We start from the raw sequence: 15,848 nt of genomic DNA, 5'->3' as shown, positions 1-15,848 counted from the left end.
AAAGTAGGCCCCTTGAACAAACAAGCTTACTCCAATGACGTTGCCAATGTTCATAACTTTAAAAAAAATGTTTGTGGAATTCATACAAAGCGTCAGAAGATTAAATACCTTTGTGGTTACAAATTGTTTTTTGAAAGAGTTTTTCTTCAGTCAATATCATTGAGGTTTCATTTGCATATAATAAAATGCATAGATTTTATTTTTTTTATTTTTAAAGTTGCTTTTATTTTTTAAATACACGACAGCAGAATGCATCACAATTCTTACTACACACATAGAACACAATTTTTCATATCTCTGTATATAAAGTACATTTGAATTTGGGTGAGTGTAAACTATACCTATGTAAATGCCACCATTATAAAAATATAGATTATTCCCTCCACACCAGAAAGTTCCTTGGGCAAGTTGCAATTCTTCAACCTTTTATTTTGAGTTAGAAATATCCAAAAGTGATTTAGGATTGAACCAAGTTAAGTGTGTTGGGGATAAAACTGGCAAATGCTCTTCTGTGCCTTGGGAATTATGTGGCTTATGGAATGAAGCTGCGTCATAGGGGACGTTTTTAAATGATGGAGGACAGATCCTTGACAATCTGAGCCTCGCAGGTGGCTTTTCTGATGGCTAAGTCCTGTGAGTGTGGGTTAACAGAATACTCTAAAACGCTTGCCCACTTGAGAAAGACTGAACCCCCATCATGAACCAGTACTGCTCCAAGCACTGGGAATTTTTGTCCTAAGAAGCACCTGTCATCTTTCCTCCATGAAGTCAATATGCCGGTGGGGGCCAGAGGTGGATAAAGGAGAAATCAAATGCATGATGTAATCTTAGGAAGCAATAAATGCCCAGAAAAAGAAAGTAGAATGAGGAGATAGAAAATGATAGTGTGCTATTTTAAAGAAGGTAAGGCAGCCCACGTAACACACCATTTGTTTTCCTTTTGCAAGGAAATCACAGGCTGGGTTAGGGTTGTGGCTAAGTGGTAGAGCACTTGCCTCACACGTGTGAGGCACTGGGTTCAATTCTCAGCACCTCATATAAATAAATGAATAAAATAAAGTCCATCAACAACTAAAAAGAAAAAGAAAGAAATCACAGGATCCAAATAAGCTACTTCTAAATGGGACATATTATCTTTCCCTAAAGTAAATTCTGTAGAATTCTAGTATCCATAATACGAGGGGAAGAGTGGTGGTGGTGGGGGGGGTTACGTAGTTAAAGAAGTATGGGGAACCTGGGTGTCGTGGCTCATGTCTGTGGTCCTATAAGCCAGGATCTGAAACTCCAAAATCCAAACCATCAAAAATCAGAGCACTGAATTGCCTGAGTGACAGTGTAGGGGATCTTTTTCTGCTTTCTCCAATCCATCTCCATTAATACTTTGAAACCTATGTCCTTGAGGGATGGGTTTTTATCTCTTCTGCCCCATGTTGAGTATTCCTTACTCTGTCTCCGACTGGCCATATAGTGGGTATTTGATTTGAGCAGCCTGGGTCATGGTCCCATGATCTAATCCACATTACACAGTTTTTGAGGTCAAATGACTGTGACCTTGAAGAGCCCTGGCCAGAAAGTTCTGTTGAACCATCCATCTACTGCTGTCTCATTTCCGGGCATTCCTTCCCCCCCCCCCCCACCATAGTCATATATCTGATCTCTGTGTCTATACCTGAGGTCTACATCCACTCCAACACCTCTGCTAGGCCACCCATGAGATATGCAGACTTGATAGGGCTGTAGTGACCCACAGTTGGAGATAAGGTTGGCCTGTAAGGGGGTTGGGGGTGAGTGGGGAAGAAAGGTGTCAGCTAATTCTTGTTGGAGTCTTCCACCTAGCAGCTTGGGGAATTTCTGTACTTACAGGAAATTTTTAAAATCTATCTTTCAGGAAAAAATATGAGATAGATATTCTCTTGCATTATCCCCATCTTCCTCTCATGAGACTGTTGAGGAAGCGAGTAGAGATTAGTAACTGCTGTTAATTCATTACTAAACTGGATGGAAGGAGGTCAGTGCTTAGAAACTCGAGTGCTCCAAAACTGATCTCATCTCCACAGAAGCTATTCTTCCATGGTTCTGTGTCCAGCATAGCTTTGCCTCTTTCTGGCCATCATGATAGAAACTCAATCACCTCTCTTCCTCCACCAGGAATCAGTATCAATTCAGCCTCTGCAGGAGGCCCTGATCTGCCCTCCCTACATGCCCACTGCCCTGGTGAGGCCTTGGATCCAGCCATCATTGTCTTTCCTCCGCTGTTATGATGGTCCTCACTCCTCTGCTGGATGCCACATGCTGAGTCTTCATGTGCCTCTGTGAAGTCAGCAACAGGATGCTTAGGATTGTCAGAAGCAACCTCGAACTTGTCACACAACTGAGCACTGTGCTGGGTACGGGGGTTCCTGAAAGCCAGGGGGAGCAATCCAGATAACAAAGGGGACGATAATTCTGCACAGACTGTGAGCAAAGGCACAGTGTGTGTGCTCTGGGGACCTTTGAGAGTAGAACCTTGATGGTGTCTAAGGAGCAAAGTGGATAGCAGGTGTTGCTGGTCTCCAAAGCTGCCTGCCAAAGCAACCCAAAGCTTAGGGCTTCAGTCAGTGACAGCTCTTGGTTTCCTGGCAACCTACAATGGGTACAGGGCTCAGTGGGGGTAGCTCATTTCTGTTTTAATTGGCATCAGAAGCTGGGACTGAAATCATTTGAAGGCTCATTCAGTCATATGTCTGACAGTGAACTCTGACCAAGAGCTGAAATCTTAGCCGGAGTTGTCAGTTGAACACCAACTTGTGGGCTCCCCCAAGTAAGGAAGATGGGGCTTCCTAACAGTGTCTGAGTTCTAAGGATCCTAAGAGAGAATGGGTCATGCATTCTCTACCCGTGTTTCAAGCCTCAGAAGTTACATAGCTCCACTCTGCTTCATTCTCCTCATTAGAAGCAAGTAGCCAGGTGGCTCATACTTAAAGAGACAGAACATATACCCTGCCTCTTTGTGGCATGTCATTGGCATGTTATAAGAGGTGCATGTGGATGGGAGATATTGGTGTGGCCATTTTGCAAAATATGATCAACCTCAGCAGGGGACAGAACCAAAGAGGTAGGCGGGCAGGGGATTTTTTTATTTTTGCTACCAGGGATAGAACCCAGCAATGCTCAGTACTGAACCACATCCCCAGCCCTTTTTAAAAATTATTTTTATTTTGAGGCAGGGTCTCACTAAGTTGTTTAGGGCCTTGTTAAGTTGCCGAGGCTGGCTTTGAACCTGCAATCCTCCTGCCTCAGCTTCTGGAGTGTCTGGGATTACAGGTGTGGGCCACCATATCTGCCATGGGCATTGGTTTTCATTTACAGGAAGTGGGAGCCAGTGAGACATGTTGATTTGGATGTGACCTGCTCTTATTTTCCCTCAAGAAAGCTCTCTTGGGGTGGTTTGGTGGAAAATTTGGAGGGATCAGACAGGAGGCATGTGAGAGGTATTGCAGTAATCCAGGTGAGACGTAGTGAGGGCCTGAGCCAAGGCATGCACCTGGACATGAGGGAGGAGCTGAATACGACAATCTAAGATACAGAAATCTGGCAATGGAGTGAATGTTAGGGGGATGAAAACCATTGCTCTTGGCAGATATGGTGGCCCACACCTGTAATCCCAGGGACTCTGGAAGCTGAGGCAGGAGGATCGCAGGTTCAAAGCCAACCTCAGCAACTTCACAAGGTCCTAAATGTGTCCAGGGGATTCGTGGGAAGCTGAGTGAAGGTGACGGGAAATGAAGGAAAAAGAGTAGAGGTCTGTGGGGGAAGGCCATGAGTCCATCTGGCAAGTCATTAGTCTGAGGAGTCCGAGAACCTAAGGTGGAGCTGTCCAACAGATAGTAAATGCACCTGAGTACAGAGCTCTGGGGAAAGTTCTGGAATAAAAACTGAGATTTGAGTGCCATCATTCTAGTGGCAAATGCCATTGCAAAAAGGGTCCATGTCCAGAGAAGGAGACTACAGAGTTTGGGGGACATTAACCTTTAGAGGATGGCCAAAGGAGAAGGACCTGGCAAGGAATTAAAGATCAGATTGCCTCTTTCCCAAGTCTTTCCTAGACCAGAGAATTGAATGTGCTTGGTGCCCTGTGCCTGTGGAAAATGATCAGACTAACAAATATCATCACCATCACCATCACCTCTCATCAACACCACCTTCCCATCACCATCACCATCTCCTTAACCTCCCCGCCCTATCACCATCACCTTCACCTTCACCATCACCATCACCATCCCATCATCACCATCACCATCACCATCACCATCACCATCACCATCACCATCCCATCATCACCATCACCATCACCATCACCATCACCATCACCATCCCATCATCACCATCACCATCACCATCACCATCACCATCCCATCATCACCATCACCATCACCATCACCATCACCATCCCATCATCACCATCACCATCACCATCACCATCACCATCCCATCATCACCATCACCATCACCATCACCATCACCATCCCATCACCACCATCACCATCACCATCACCATCACCATCCCATCACCACCATCACCATCACCATCACCATCACCATCCCATCACCACCATCACCATCACCATCACCATCACCATCACCATCCCATCATCACCATCACCATCACCATCACCATCACCATCACCATCCCATCATCACCATCACCATCACCATCACCATCACCATAACCATCCCACCATCACCATCACCATCACCATCACCATCACCATCCCATCATCACCATCACCATCACCATCACCATAACCATCCCATCATCACCATCACCATCACCATCACCATCCCATCACCATCATCACCTTTACCACCAGCATCACCATCACCTTCACCTTCACCATCACCATCACCATCACCATAACCATCCCACCATCACCATCCCATCATCACCATCACCATCACCATCACCATCCCATCATCACCATCACCATCACCATCACCATCACCATCACCATCACCATCCCATCATCACCATCACCATCACCATCACCATAACCATCCCACCATCACCATCACCATCACCATCCCACCATCACCATCACCATCACCATCACCATAACCATCCCATCATCACCATCACCATCACCATCACCATCCCATCACCATCATCACCTTTACCACCAGCATCACCATCACCTTCACCTTCACCATCACCATCACCATCACCATCCCATCACCATCATCACCATCACCATCACCATCACCATCACCATCACCATCCCATCATCACCATCACCATCACCATCACCATCCCATCACCATCATCACCATCACCATCACCATCACCATCCCATCACCATCATCACCATCACCATCACCATCACCATCCCATCATCACCATCACCATCACCATCCCATCATCACCATCACCATCACCATCATCATCCCATCACCATCATCACCATCACCATCACCATCACCATCCCATCATCACCATCACCATCACCATCACCATCACCATCACCATCCCATCATCACCATCACCATCACCATCACCATCACCATCCCATCATCACCATCACCATCACCATCACCATCACCATCCCATCACCATCATCACCATCACCATCACCATCACCATCACCATCACCATCACCATCCCATCACCATCATCACCATCACCATCACCATCACCATCCCATCATCACCATCACCATCACCATCACCATAACCATCCCACCATCACCATCACCATCACCATCACCATCACCATCCCATCATCACCATCACCATCACCATCACCATCCTATCACCATCATCACCATCACCATCACCATCACCATCCCACCATCACCATCACGATCCCATCATCACCATCACCATCACCATCACCATCAGCATCCCATCATCACCATCACCATCACCATCACCATCCCACCATCACCATCACCATCACCATCACCATCACCATCACCATCCCATCACCACCATCACCATCACCATCACCATCCTATCACCATCATCACCTTTACCACCAGCATCACCATCACCTTCACCTTCACCTTCACCACCAGCATCACCTTCTCTTCCCCATCACCATGACCATTGCTTTCATCATGGCTGTCACTTTCCCATTACTACCACCACCACTGCTGCAGGGCCTAGCCTTGGGTCTAGCCTTGGAGGAATGCTCATCTTGTTCATTGTGCAACAGGGAAGTCCTAACTTAGAACACTATGTTTTGGGACAAAGTGCTGTCAGAACACTGGTAAGCACAATTTCCTGGTTCCTTTGACAAGAAGTCATTCCCCTGTTGGTGCAGGGTCGGGCTACGTGGCAGTTTCTGGACTCTTGGTGCCTTAACTTCCGTAAGATGATACGTATATATCATGTCTGGCCTATCATGACTGTTATATGTAACCTGGCACATACCTGCTATAAAAGCCATTCTTGCTGCACAATAAAGCAGATGCTGTTCTCTGAAGCCATTTCCGCAGTGGTTCCTCCACTCCCCTGAGCTCCCCACATTTGATGTTGGAGCATTAAGTGCCTCAGCACTTCACCATCATCAGCATTTGCTATTTTTCCATAATCTGTTCTGGGGTTCTTGTCTCTCCTTTTGCCCACAGTTGCAGCTCCTGTAGATTATGGGTTTTCTGCTTTTCACTTTCTAATCCTCCACACATCACCCTCTGCACAGATAGTCAGAGCCAGGACTTGTCCTCTAGTCCAGTGATTGTAACACATGTTGCAACAATCATAATGACACTCCACCCTTCCCTGGAGCGAAAGCATGAGCCAGAAGGGTACCTTCCACTGACCACTTAGGAACTGAGACTCATGGCCTAGAACCCATTCATGTCTGACCCAATAGCTGAGAACCCAGGAGGGCCTGGACTGTTAGAAATACTGGGTGTCGTGAGAAATCAGACACATACTTGGAAGTAGCTCGGCAAGGCAAAATTTACTTCTGCAGAAGGGTGTGCTACTGAACAAAGTCTGGCAAGCAAACACCTGCTTTTATCTATAACATAGCACTGCCCCTTGCTGTGACAGGAGAGATGCAGGGTTACAATCTAAGAGGTTGGCTAATTTTAAAATTGGGGAAGACAAAGGGAAGGGTTATAGTTACAATTGGATACAGGTTTGGAAACTTAAAATGGCTAGTTGGGTTATTTAAAGAAATCCATAGGCCATGTTGCTAATGTGTAACTTTCCATTCTGATCTATTTCCCCTCTGGCTGCCTTTCTTACATCCCAATTTTACATTTAAGGATAAATACTACATTCTGATAATGGACCACCAGAGTTTCTATGTCTTAGCCTGGAGCTAAGAATGCCCTCAAACCCCTCGCCCACCTGCCTGATTTACATCTGTCCCCAGGAACCATGGAATTCACATTTACTCAGTACTTGCAGGACAAGGTACATGGGATACAGTGACAAATGGCCTCAGTCCCTTCCCTAAGACCTTGATCATCCTTCCAGAAAGGAACAACTACAACCATAGATGTTAGAATCTGTAAACAAGTCAGGATGGCGCCTGGCATTTTGCCAGGGGGAGTGGTTTATGAAGTAACGCCCGCGAGCCATTAAGTGTAGAGATTCCTTATTGGTTGACTGCTGAATCTAGTTTATGTTAATTAAGATAAGCTGTGTGGAATGTATATATACCCCTCCTGTCCTGCAATAAACGGCTCCCACTCCTGCTGTATCAATGTACACAAGTTGCTCATCACCCCCTGGTTATTTTGCTGCAGCCGGACTGCGGCACATAGATACCCCGGTAAGGGGCCAAGATAGGCCTAACAAGAAGCCATAACAAGTTTGGCGAGGATGTGAAGGGACAGTCATTCAAACTGGGTGGTACATCATGGCGCCTTATTGAAGACGTTAGAGGTGGTCCTTGGAGACTGGATATTGGAGATGGAGGACAGGTTAGGAGAAGTGGATCTGGAATTTGTACATGCTCCTGGGAGTGAGCTGAATTAGATGGGGTTGGGGGGTGCGGCTTTAGCCCTCACAGGACACAGGAGGAAGTCAGCCCGGCAGCCCATGGAGCATTGGAGACAACTCAAGGTGGTGAATGCCCTAGATGTCGGGCTGATAAGTCGGGCCTTTCCCTGGAGGATGCCTTTCCTGTGGAGCGAGATATGCTATAGTGATGGAGGCATTTCACCCTCAGGACCACCCTATGAACTAAATATCCCCATGTAACAGACGTGGAAACAGAGGTCTGCCCACCGGGCCTCACACTGGAGGCCCCAGCATGGAAGGCTGGGGGGGGGGTGCCAGGCCTCCCTGTGTGCAGGCCTCACGGGCCGTTCGTTGTCTGCTCCCCACAGGTGTTCGTGCTCTGCCACGGCCTCCTGCAGCTCTGCCAGCTCCTGTACAGTGCCTACTTCAAGAGCAGCCTCACCACCATCGAGAAGCGCTTTGGACTCTCCAGTTCTTCCTCGGGTCTCATTTCCAGTTTGAACGAGGTGAGCAGGAGATACCAGGCCATCAGCTCCCCCTTGTACACCCCCCTGATCACAGGAAGCAGGAGGAGCAGAATAGGGGATTGGGGACTGAGGGCTGGAGGCTGGGGTGCACCTAGGGCTCAGGCCTCTCTCTCTATCAGGACACAGAAGGTATCCTCCTAAAGTTGGCCTTAATACCCTGGCATGTGTTGGCCTCACTCATGACAGACAGCAAGGAAAACAAGTCTCTGACATTTGTGTCACCACAGTCCTATCTGCCCCTTGGCACTGGCACATAGTGAGTGAATAGCCCACAGGCCTCTTTCTTACTGAGTCTGGACCCTGCCTCAGGATCCTTCTCGGCACAGTGTTCTAGTTTCCCAACACCCCTCTACTAATCAGAACCAGAGCTGGCACGGAAGGCAGATTCTCTTTTCCAGCTCAGCCCCCAAAACTGGCCAATCTATCATCTGCCATGGCTGTTTTCACCCATATTGTCCCTGAGCTTGGAAGAAAAGTGTGGGTCCAGGAACAATTAGAGTTTTCAAGAGGCAGGGAGTAGCTGGCTAGGATACAATACAGGGTCTGTTTAAGACAGCAGGCTGGTGAGGCACATTAGGGTGTCATATTGCCCCAGAGCTATCATTCATTCAATCCAGATGAAAATGTCTTAACCACTAAATCTCCCCTTCCCCAAACTGCAAGAATTTGACTTCACATCATGCCCATGGGTACAACTCGAAACAAATACCACCAAAGTATTTGTTGTAAAGAGTTCATTCTTCAGACCTACTGTGTGTGTCTGTGTGTGTCTGTGTGTGTCCGTATGTCTAAGTATTGTGTGTCGTTGTATGTGTGTACTTGTGTGTGTCTGTTATTCTGTATATATTTGTGTCTCTGTGTGACAGTATTTGTGTGTGACTATTCAAGTATCTGTGTATATATTTGTGTGTGTGAATAGTCACATACAAATACTGTGTGTGACTGTATATGTCTATGTGTATCTATATCTAGTCTCTGTGTGTGACTGTATATGTCTAGTGTATCTATATCTATGGGTGTCTGAGGATTTATGTGTAACTATGTGTCTTTTTGTGCATGACAGTGTGTATGATTGTGTGTATGTCTACATCTGTGTCTGGAAGTCATGATTTATGTGTGGGACTGTGTGTATCTGTACTTGTATGTTTTCATGTCTTGTGTGTGACTATGTGTCTGTGTGTATATTTGTGTGTGATTGTGTGTATCTGTGTATCTGTGAGTAACTGGGGATTTGTGTGGGACTATGTGTGTGGCTGTGTATTTGTGTGTGTGTGTCCTGTGTGTTTCCACATCTCTGGGTTCTGAGGATTTGTGTATGACTAGGTGTGTGTCTTTGTGCATGTTTGTGAGGCCTGGGGGGTGTCAGAAGAAGCCAACCTGGTACAGGGGATGGGGAGGCCATCTGTGCTGTGGCCTGTGTGGTCTGTATGAGGCTTCAGGATGCAGCTCACAGCCTCAGAAACCTTCTTGGGGCAGACGTGAAGTGAAGGGGCATTGTCTGGGCATGAAGTTCAGGGGCAGTAGGAGGGGCTCCTTGAACAAGAGCCATGGGAGTCTTGGCGCTGGGAAGCAGCGGCTCTTCTTGTGTCCTCTACCAGCCAGGGCTGTGGAACCAAGGTGAACAGGAGCCCAGAGCCGCCTGCCCTCAACACCTGTCACTAGAGCTGTGGGGGCTCTTGGGCTTGAGACACGGCAGAGCAGGATGTGCTACTAATGGACTTTGTGACAGCTCTAGGTGGCCTCCCAACTCCTCTTGGAGCTGTCCCAGGGGCACTCCAGGGCTGGGGGCTGAGGCCTGAGGCCCTCTTCTTGGAATGCACAGCTGCAATTTCAGGAATTTTCTAGAAGGGAAGAGTACTTCTTTCAAAGGGACTGTGCTGCTGAAGATGAGTTTGACAGCAAGATCCTAAGCCAGCATCAGCCATAACACTTGAGGAGGTGTGCCCCGGGAGAGGCCAGAGGACTTGTGCCGCCTGGTGGCCACCACTTGTCCGTTCTCCCTGGGTCCTCTTTGGGGCCTTCGCCCACTCTCACACAGGCCTTTTCAAGTCAGCCTCAGTTAGCATAGCCAAAATGGCCTGACAATTGCATATTCTATGGAAAACGATGGGGAAGCAAGAAGCAAAGACAGGACATCCAAGAAGCCAAGAATAAAGCGCTTTTTCCAGAGGCAGGTTTCAGAATGTTCTAGAACTCCTCCCCCCTGCAGGGGCTGGAGCACCTTCTGCTGAGGCTGCCTCCTCATGCACCTTCACATCCTCCTCTGGGTATCACAGCCTTGTACTCTTGGCTGTGCTATAAGCTCCACACAGCGCATCCTCTTCTTAAGGAGCCTCCATGTGCCCGTTAGTGCCTTCACTGGCTCAACTCATATTAATGGGCACCAACTGTGTGTCAAACCCCATGTTGGGAGGTAAGAATGAACAGAGAGACAAAAATCAAAAGATTAATGTGATCTCTAGTTACAAAGATAAAGCATCTGGTAGATAAGATGATTCTAAGTGAAGAAAAATCGTTGAGGCCAGGTGCAGTGGCTCATGCCTGTAATCCCAGCGCCTCAGGAGGCTGAGGTAGGAGGATCTTGAGTTCAAAGCCAGCTTCAGCAACTTAGCAAGGCCCTAAGCAACACAGTGAGACTCTGGCTCTAAATAAAATACAAAATGGTGCTGGGGATGTGGCTCAGTGGTTGAGCGTCCCTGAATTCAATCCCTGGTACCCTCTCCCGAAAAAAAAGATAGTTGTGGGATCAAAGTGGTGGGTAAGAGAGGGGGCTAGGGCAGACAGCACTTGTCCCACAAGAAGCCAACGACTCTAATGAAGCCTGGACACTTTAAAGGCAGGCCTAGTTCAAGCCACTTCCTGACCTCGTTATGGTAGGCCTGGTATTAATATCCTTCTGTCATTAGTATGATGAGAGTTGTTGTGTGGTTACATGAGCTAATGCTTGCTGCTCGGTTGTCATTCTGTCTACCAAAGTCCTTGGCTCCTTTTGTTAGATCCTGATTGGGTGTTTAGTTGGGGAACATGTACTTTTCCTAGGAGTCAATCAGAATTGGAGACTCACTTAGATTTTGCCCCAAAAGATTGGTCCTATGATGGTTGATGTTTAGCCTGGGGCTCTTCGTGTCTTCGGAGAATGACTTGGCTAGTGCTGGTCTGGGAGGCGGAGGCTGGGATGCGTTTTGGACAAAAGGGAAAACTGAGACTGCGCATGTGTGGCTGGGGGGTCAGGGTGGGGGAAGGCTTTCAGGACTGGCTGGGGGATCTCTGCTGGGGCTCCTGGCTGGAGTGGGAGGAGCCTCTTCCCTCTCCAGTCTTCCAGGTGAGGTGTGTCAGGTCTCCTATGGTGTGGGTGAGGACGGGATCTGTGGCTCACCCGGCCCTTCCGTTCCTCTGCAGATCAGCAATGCCATCCTCATCATCTTCGTCAGCTACTTTGGCAGCCGGGTGCACCGCCCGCGACTGATAGGCATTGGGGGTCTCCTCCTGGCTGCTGGTGCCTTCATCCTCACCCTGCCACACTTCCTCTCGGAGCCCTACCAGTACACCTCGGTCAGCGACGGTGAGTGGCCTCTGACCCCTGCCTCACAGGGAGGAGGAACGGAGGGATCTGCTGGAGGGGCAGTGGTGGATACCACAGGGGCCATGAAAAGATTTGCAAATCTTATGTCCAGTAAAGAGCTTGTATTCAGAGTTTGGAATGAACTCTCAAATTCAACCATCAGAAAACAACCTGGGGGCTGGGGTTGTGGCTCAGCAGTAGAGCGCTCCCCTAGCCCTTGCTAGGTTCCATCCTCAGCACCATATAAAAATAAATAAATAAAATAAAGGTATTTTATCCAACTATATCTATATCTATATCTATATATATATATATATATATATATATATATATATACACTATATATAGTATATTATATATTTAAATATATATAAATATGTGTGTGTATGTGTGTGTACATATATATATATATATATATTTTTTTTTTTTTAATAGAACACAACAAATAACCCAATTTAAAAATGGGCAGAGGGCTTGAACCAGAGTTTTCTTGACTTTAATTGGTTGGTTTCTCCATAATGCACATCTGAAGCTCAGAACATACTAAAGTATGTAGATATAGATTTTTTTTCCATAGATACATTGAGTAGTTGTTCCAAGCCCTATTTGTTGAGGATGGAGCATGCAGCCCCCTCCCGCTTCGTATGACTCCTGAGGCTCCATGTCAGAAATGACCCAAACTTCACCTGCTTGAGGACACTCGTGAACAGTGCCCATGATAATAATTGGAGGAAATAGGGTCCAAGCACCAATCATAATGAGATATGGGCATTTCTTGATATTTAATGGCACTTCCTGACATTTGAACATACGTCCGTCATTCTTTAGGTGACATTGCATTTCTACAGTGCATGCATTTGTTCCCCTGGACACAAGTGAAGAGCAGAGAAAAGGTATAAGTTAAGGATTCACAGATGTCCAGTGACTTCCCCTAAGGACCAGTTGGTTAAGGAGAGAGAGAGGGACAGGGGGCTTAGGTCTCTTGACCCTTGAAGGAATGCTCCTTCTGGGATCTGCACCTCTCCTTGGTGAGATATCCAGGGCAGGATGAGATGGGTAGAGTTTACATGATACATAAGCATTGTATTAAATGGTACTAAATTTGCCCAGGAACTGATCCCTTTTTAAAAAGTTATTCTATTTTTCATATAAAAAATTCAAAACATAGCAAAGTAAATAATGTGGCACATATCTATGTATTGACCACCAAGATTTAGTGGTTTTCCTTCAGAACTTAAAAAAATAGCTGTATTAAGATTTACTTCACATGGCATATAATTCATCCATTTTAAGTGCCTAATTTAATTAATTTTGATATACTACATTAGATGAACATAATATAAAATTTGCTGTCTTAACCATTCAGTGTTCTTAAACACATTCTAAATGTTGTCCAAGCACCCCTGAAAATATTTCCAAAATATTTTTGTGGCTCCAAATAAAAATTCTGTATCCATAAGCAATATCTCTCCACTCCCATCCCCAGAGCCTGGTCACCTCTCATCCACTTGCTGCCTCTATGCATTTGTCAAGTCTAGATATTTCAGGTAAAAGGGGAGTCATACAATACTTATCCTTTGTGCCTATCTTATTTCATTTAGCATCATGTTTTCAAGATTTATCCATGTGGTAGAATAGATCAGATTTATTCCATCATGATTGAGTATATTTTGTTGATGTATATGACACATTTTATTTATGCAGCCATCTGTTGGTAGACACTTGGTATTTTTTGGTCAGCTTTTTCATCACTGTGACCAAAAGACCTCACAAGAAAAACTTAGAGGAGATCAAGTTTATTTTGGCTCATGGTTTCAGAGGTCTCAGTCCATAGATGGCAGAATTTGTTGCTCTGGGCCAAGGCAGGATTTCATGGTGGAAGGTTGTGGTAGAAGACATGAAACCAGAAAGCAGAGAGAGATCCGCTCACCAGGGACAAAACATAATCTCCAAAGGCACAACCCCAGTGACCTACCTTCTCCAGCCATACCCACCTGCCTACAGTTATCGCCCAGTTAATCCATCAGTGGATTAATCCACAAAGATTAGGCTACATCTCATAATCTAATTATTCCACCTCTGGGGGCTGGGGATGTGGCTCAAGCAGTAGCGCGCTCGCCTGGCATGCCTGAGGCCCGGGTTCGATCCTCAGCACCACGTACAAACAAAGATATTGTGTCCGCCAAAAACTAAAAAATAAATATTTAAAAAAAATTCTCTCTCTCTCTCTCTCTCTCTCTCTAACTTTAAAAAAAAATAATTATTCCACTGAAAATTCTTGCACTGTCTCACACATGCACTTTTGGAAGACATCTCATATGTAAATCATAACACTGGGGTTGTCAGACACCTCCTTTTAAAAAGAAAGCTGTTCCCTTCCTCCCTCGCCTCTCCCCCATGGCTAGCTGCTGGCCTGTAGCTGGTGTTCTTAAGCCACTGCTGATCTGTGTACCTACTGTTCCTCCTTCTAGTGTCCTACTTCTTTAGACCTGGTTTTCTTCCCTACTGGCTTATTAGTTACCTTACATTTAAATTTTTTAATAAATTTATTATGCAAGAAAATTGACTTTTTTGTTGGAGGTAGACTACACGTCTATAAATTTCAACATATTTATAGATTCAAGTAACAATCACCATAGTCAGGGTCCCTCCCTACCAGTTCCATTGCCCCCCCCCACACATTTTATTCTGCTATTCCTTTATACTCACTCTCCCCAGACCTACAACCTCTATTCTGCTTCTATCATTTCAGATTTATGGCTTTGAGAATATCATGTAAGTGGAAGCATCTAGCATGTAACCTTTGAAATTCATCCCAGTTGATCCATGTATCAACAGCTTCCTCCTTTTTATTCCTGACGTACTTTGCATGGATGTTCCTCAGTTTATCCACTCACCTAATGAAAGACACTTGGAGTGTGTCCAGTTTGTAGCCATTATTAACAGAGTTGTTATAAATCTTTGTGTACAGGTTTTTGTAGGACTGTAGGTTTATGAGGTGAAACATTGTTTCCTGTGCTGTTTGTTATCCAGATGTCATCTTTGGTGAATTGTTTATTCAAGCCTTCAACCCATTGTTAAATATGATTTTTTTTATTGTTGATTTTGAGAGTTTGTTATAAATTATGGCTACTTCTTTACTGGATATGAGATTTGCAGATATTTTCCGTATGTCCTTGGCTTTTCCTTTATATCCTTTTAATAGAATCATTTGTAGAACAAAAGTTGTAAATTTTGATGAAGTCCAATTTATCTTTTTTCTAAATTTTATTTTATGACTTGTGCCCGGGGTGCTGCCTTTAAGAACTCTGCCAACTTCAGGACTCAACATGTTTTCTAAAGGTGTTCCAGTTTTACATTTACATTTAGATCTGTGATCAATTCTCATTTAAATTTTTATAGCGTTTCTTTTCTTTAGTTTTTCCTTTTAGTGTATGTCAAATTGTATCAACACCATTTGTTGAAAAATCCTCTTTCCTACATAAAATTATTTTTGGACCATTATCAATAAATTGACTTGAGCCAGGGACACAGATCAGTAGCAGAGCACTTGCCTCCCATGCACAAAGTCCTGGATTTCATATACAGCAATGCCCCCCAAAAGGATCATATTCATGTGGGTCAGTTTCTGTATTTTCTATTCCACGTAATTGATCCATGTGTCCTATCTTCTCCAATATCACAAGGTCTTTCTTACTGATGTTTCATAGTACATCTCCAACTTCATTATTTTTCAAAATTGTTTTACCTATTTTAATTCATTTGTCTATCCATATACATTTTAAAATTAGTTCGTCTGTACTTAA

General features: G+C 45.3%; 1 protein-coding gene across 2 annotated transcripts in view; it reads left to right on the top strand.

The window, feature by feature from the left end:
* Positions 1-15,848, top strand: part of SLCO2A1 (solute carrier organic anion transporter family member 2A1) — an 88,611-nt gene that overhangs the window by 34,335 nt on the left and 38,428 nt on the right. For both annotated transcript variants that reach the window (XM_081300778.1, XM_081300779.1), the window contains exons 3-4: positions 8,322-8,459; positions 11,880-12,042. In XM_081300778.1, coding sequence (XP_081156904.1) covers positions 8,322-8,459; positions 11,880-12,042 — 301 coding nt within the window. The remainder of the gene's footprint in view (positions 1-8,321; positions 8,460-11,879; positions 12,043-15,848) is intronic.

This window comes from Spermophilus citellus (genome assembly GCF_964194105.1).
Source record: "Spermophilus citellus genome assembly, chromosome: 7".
Classification (NCBI taxonomy): domain Eukaryota; kingdom Metazoa; phylum Chordata; class Mammalia; order Rodentia; family Sciuridae; genus Spermophilus; species Spermophilus citellus.
Note: the sequence above shows the minus strand (reverse complement) of the source record. Positions and strands in the feature narration are given on the sequence as shown.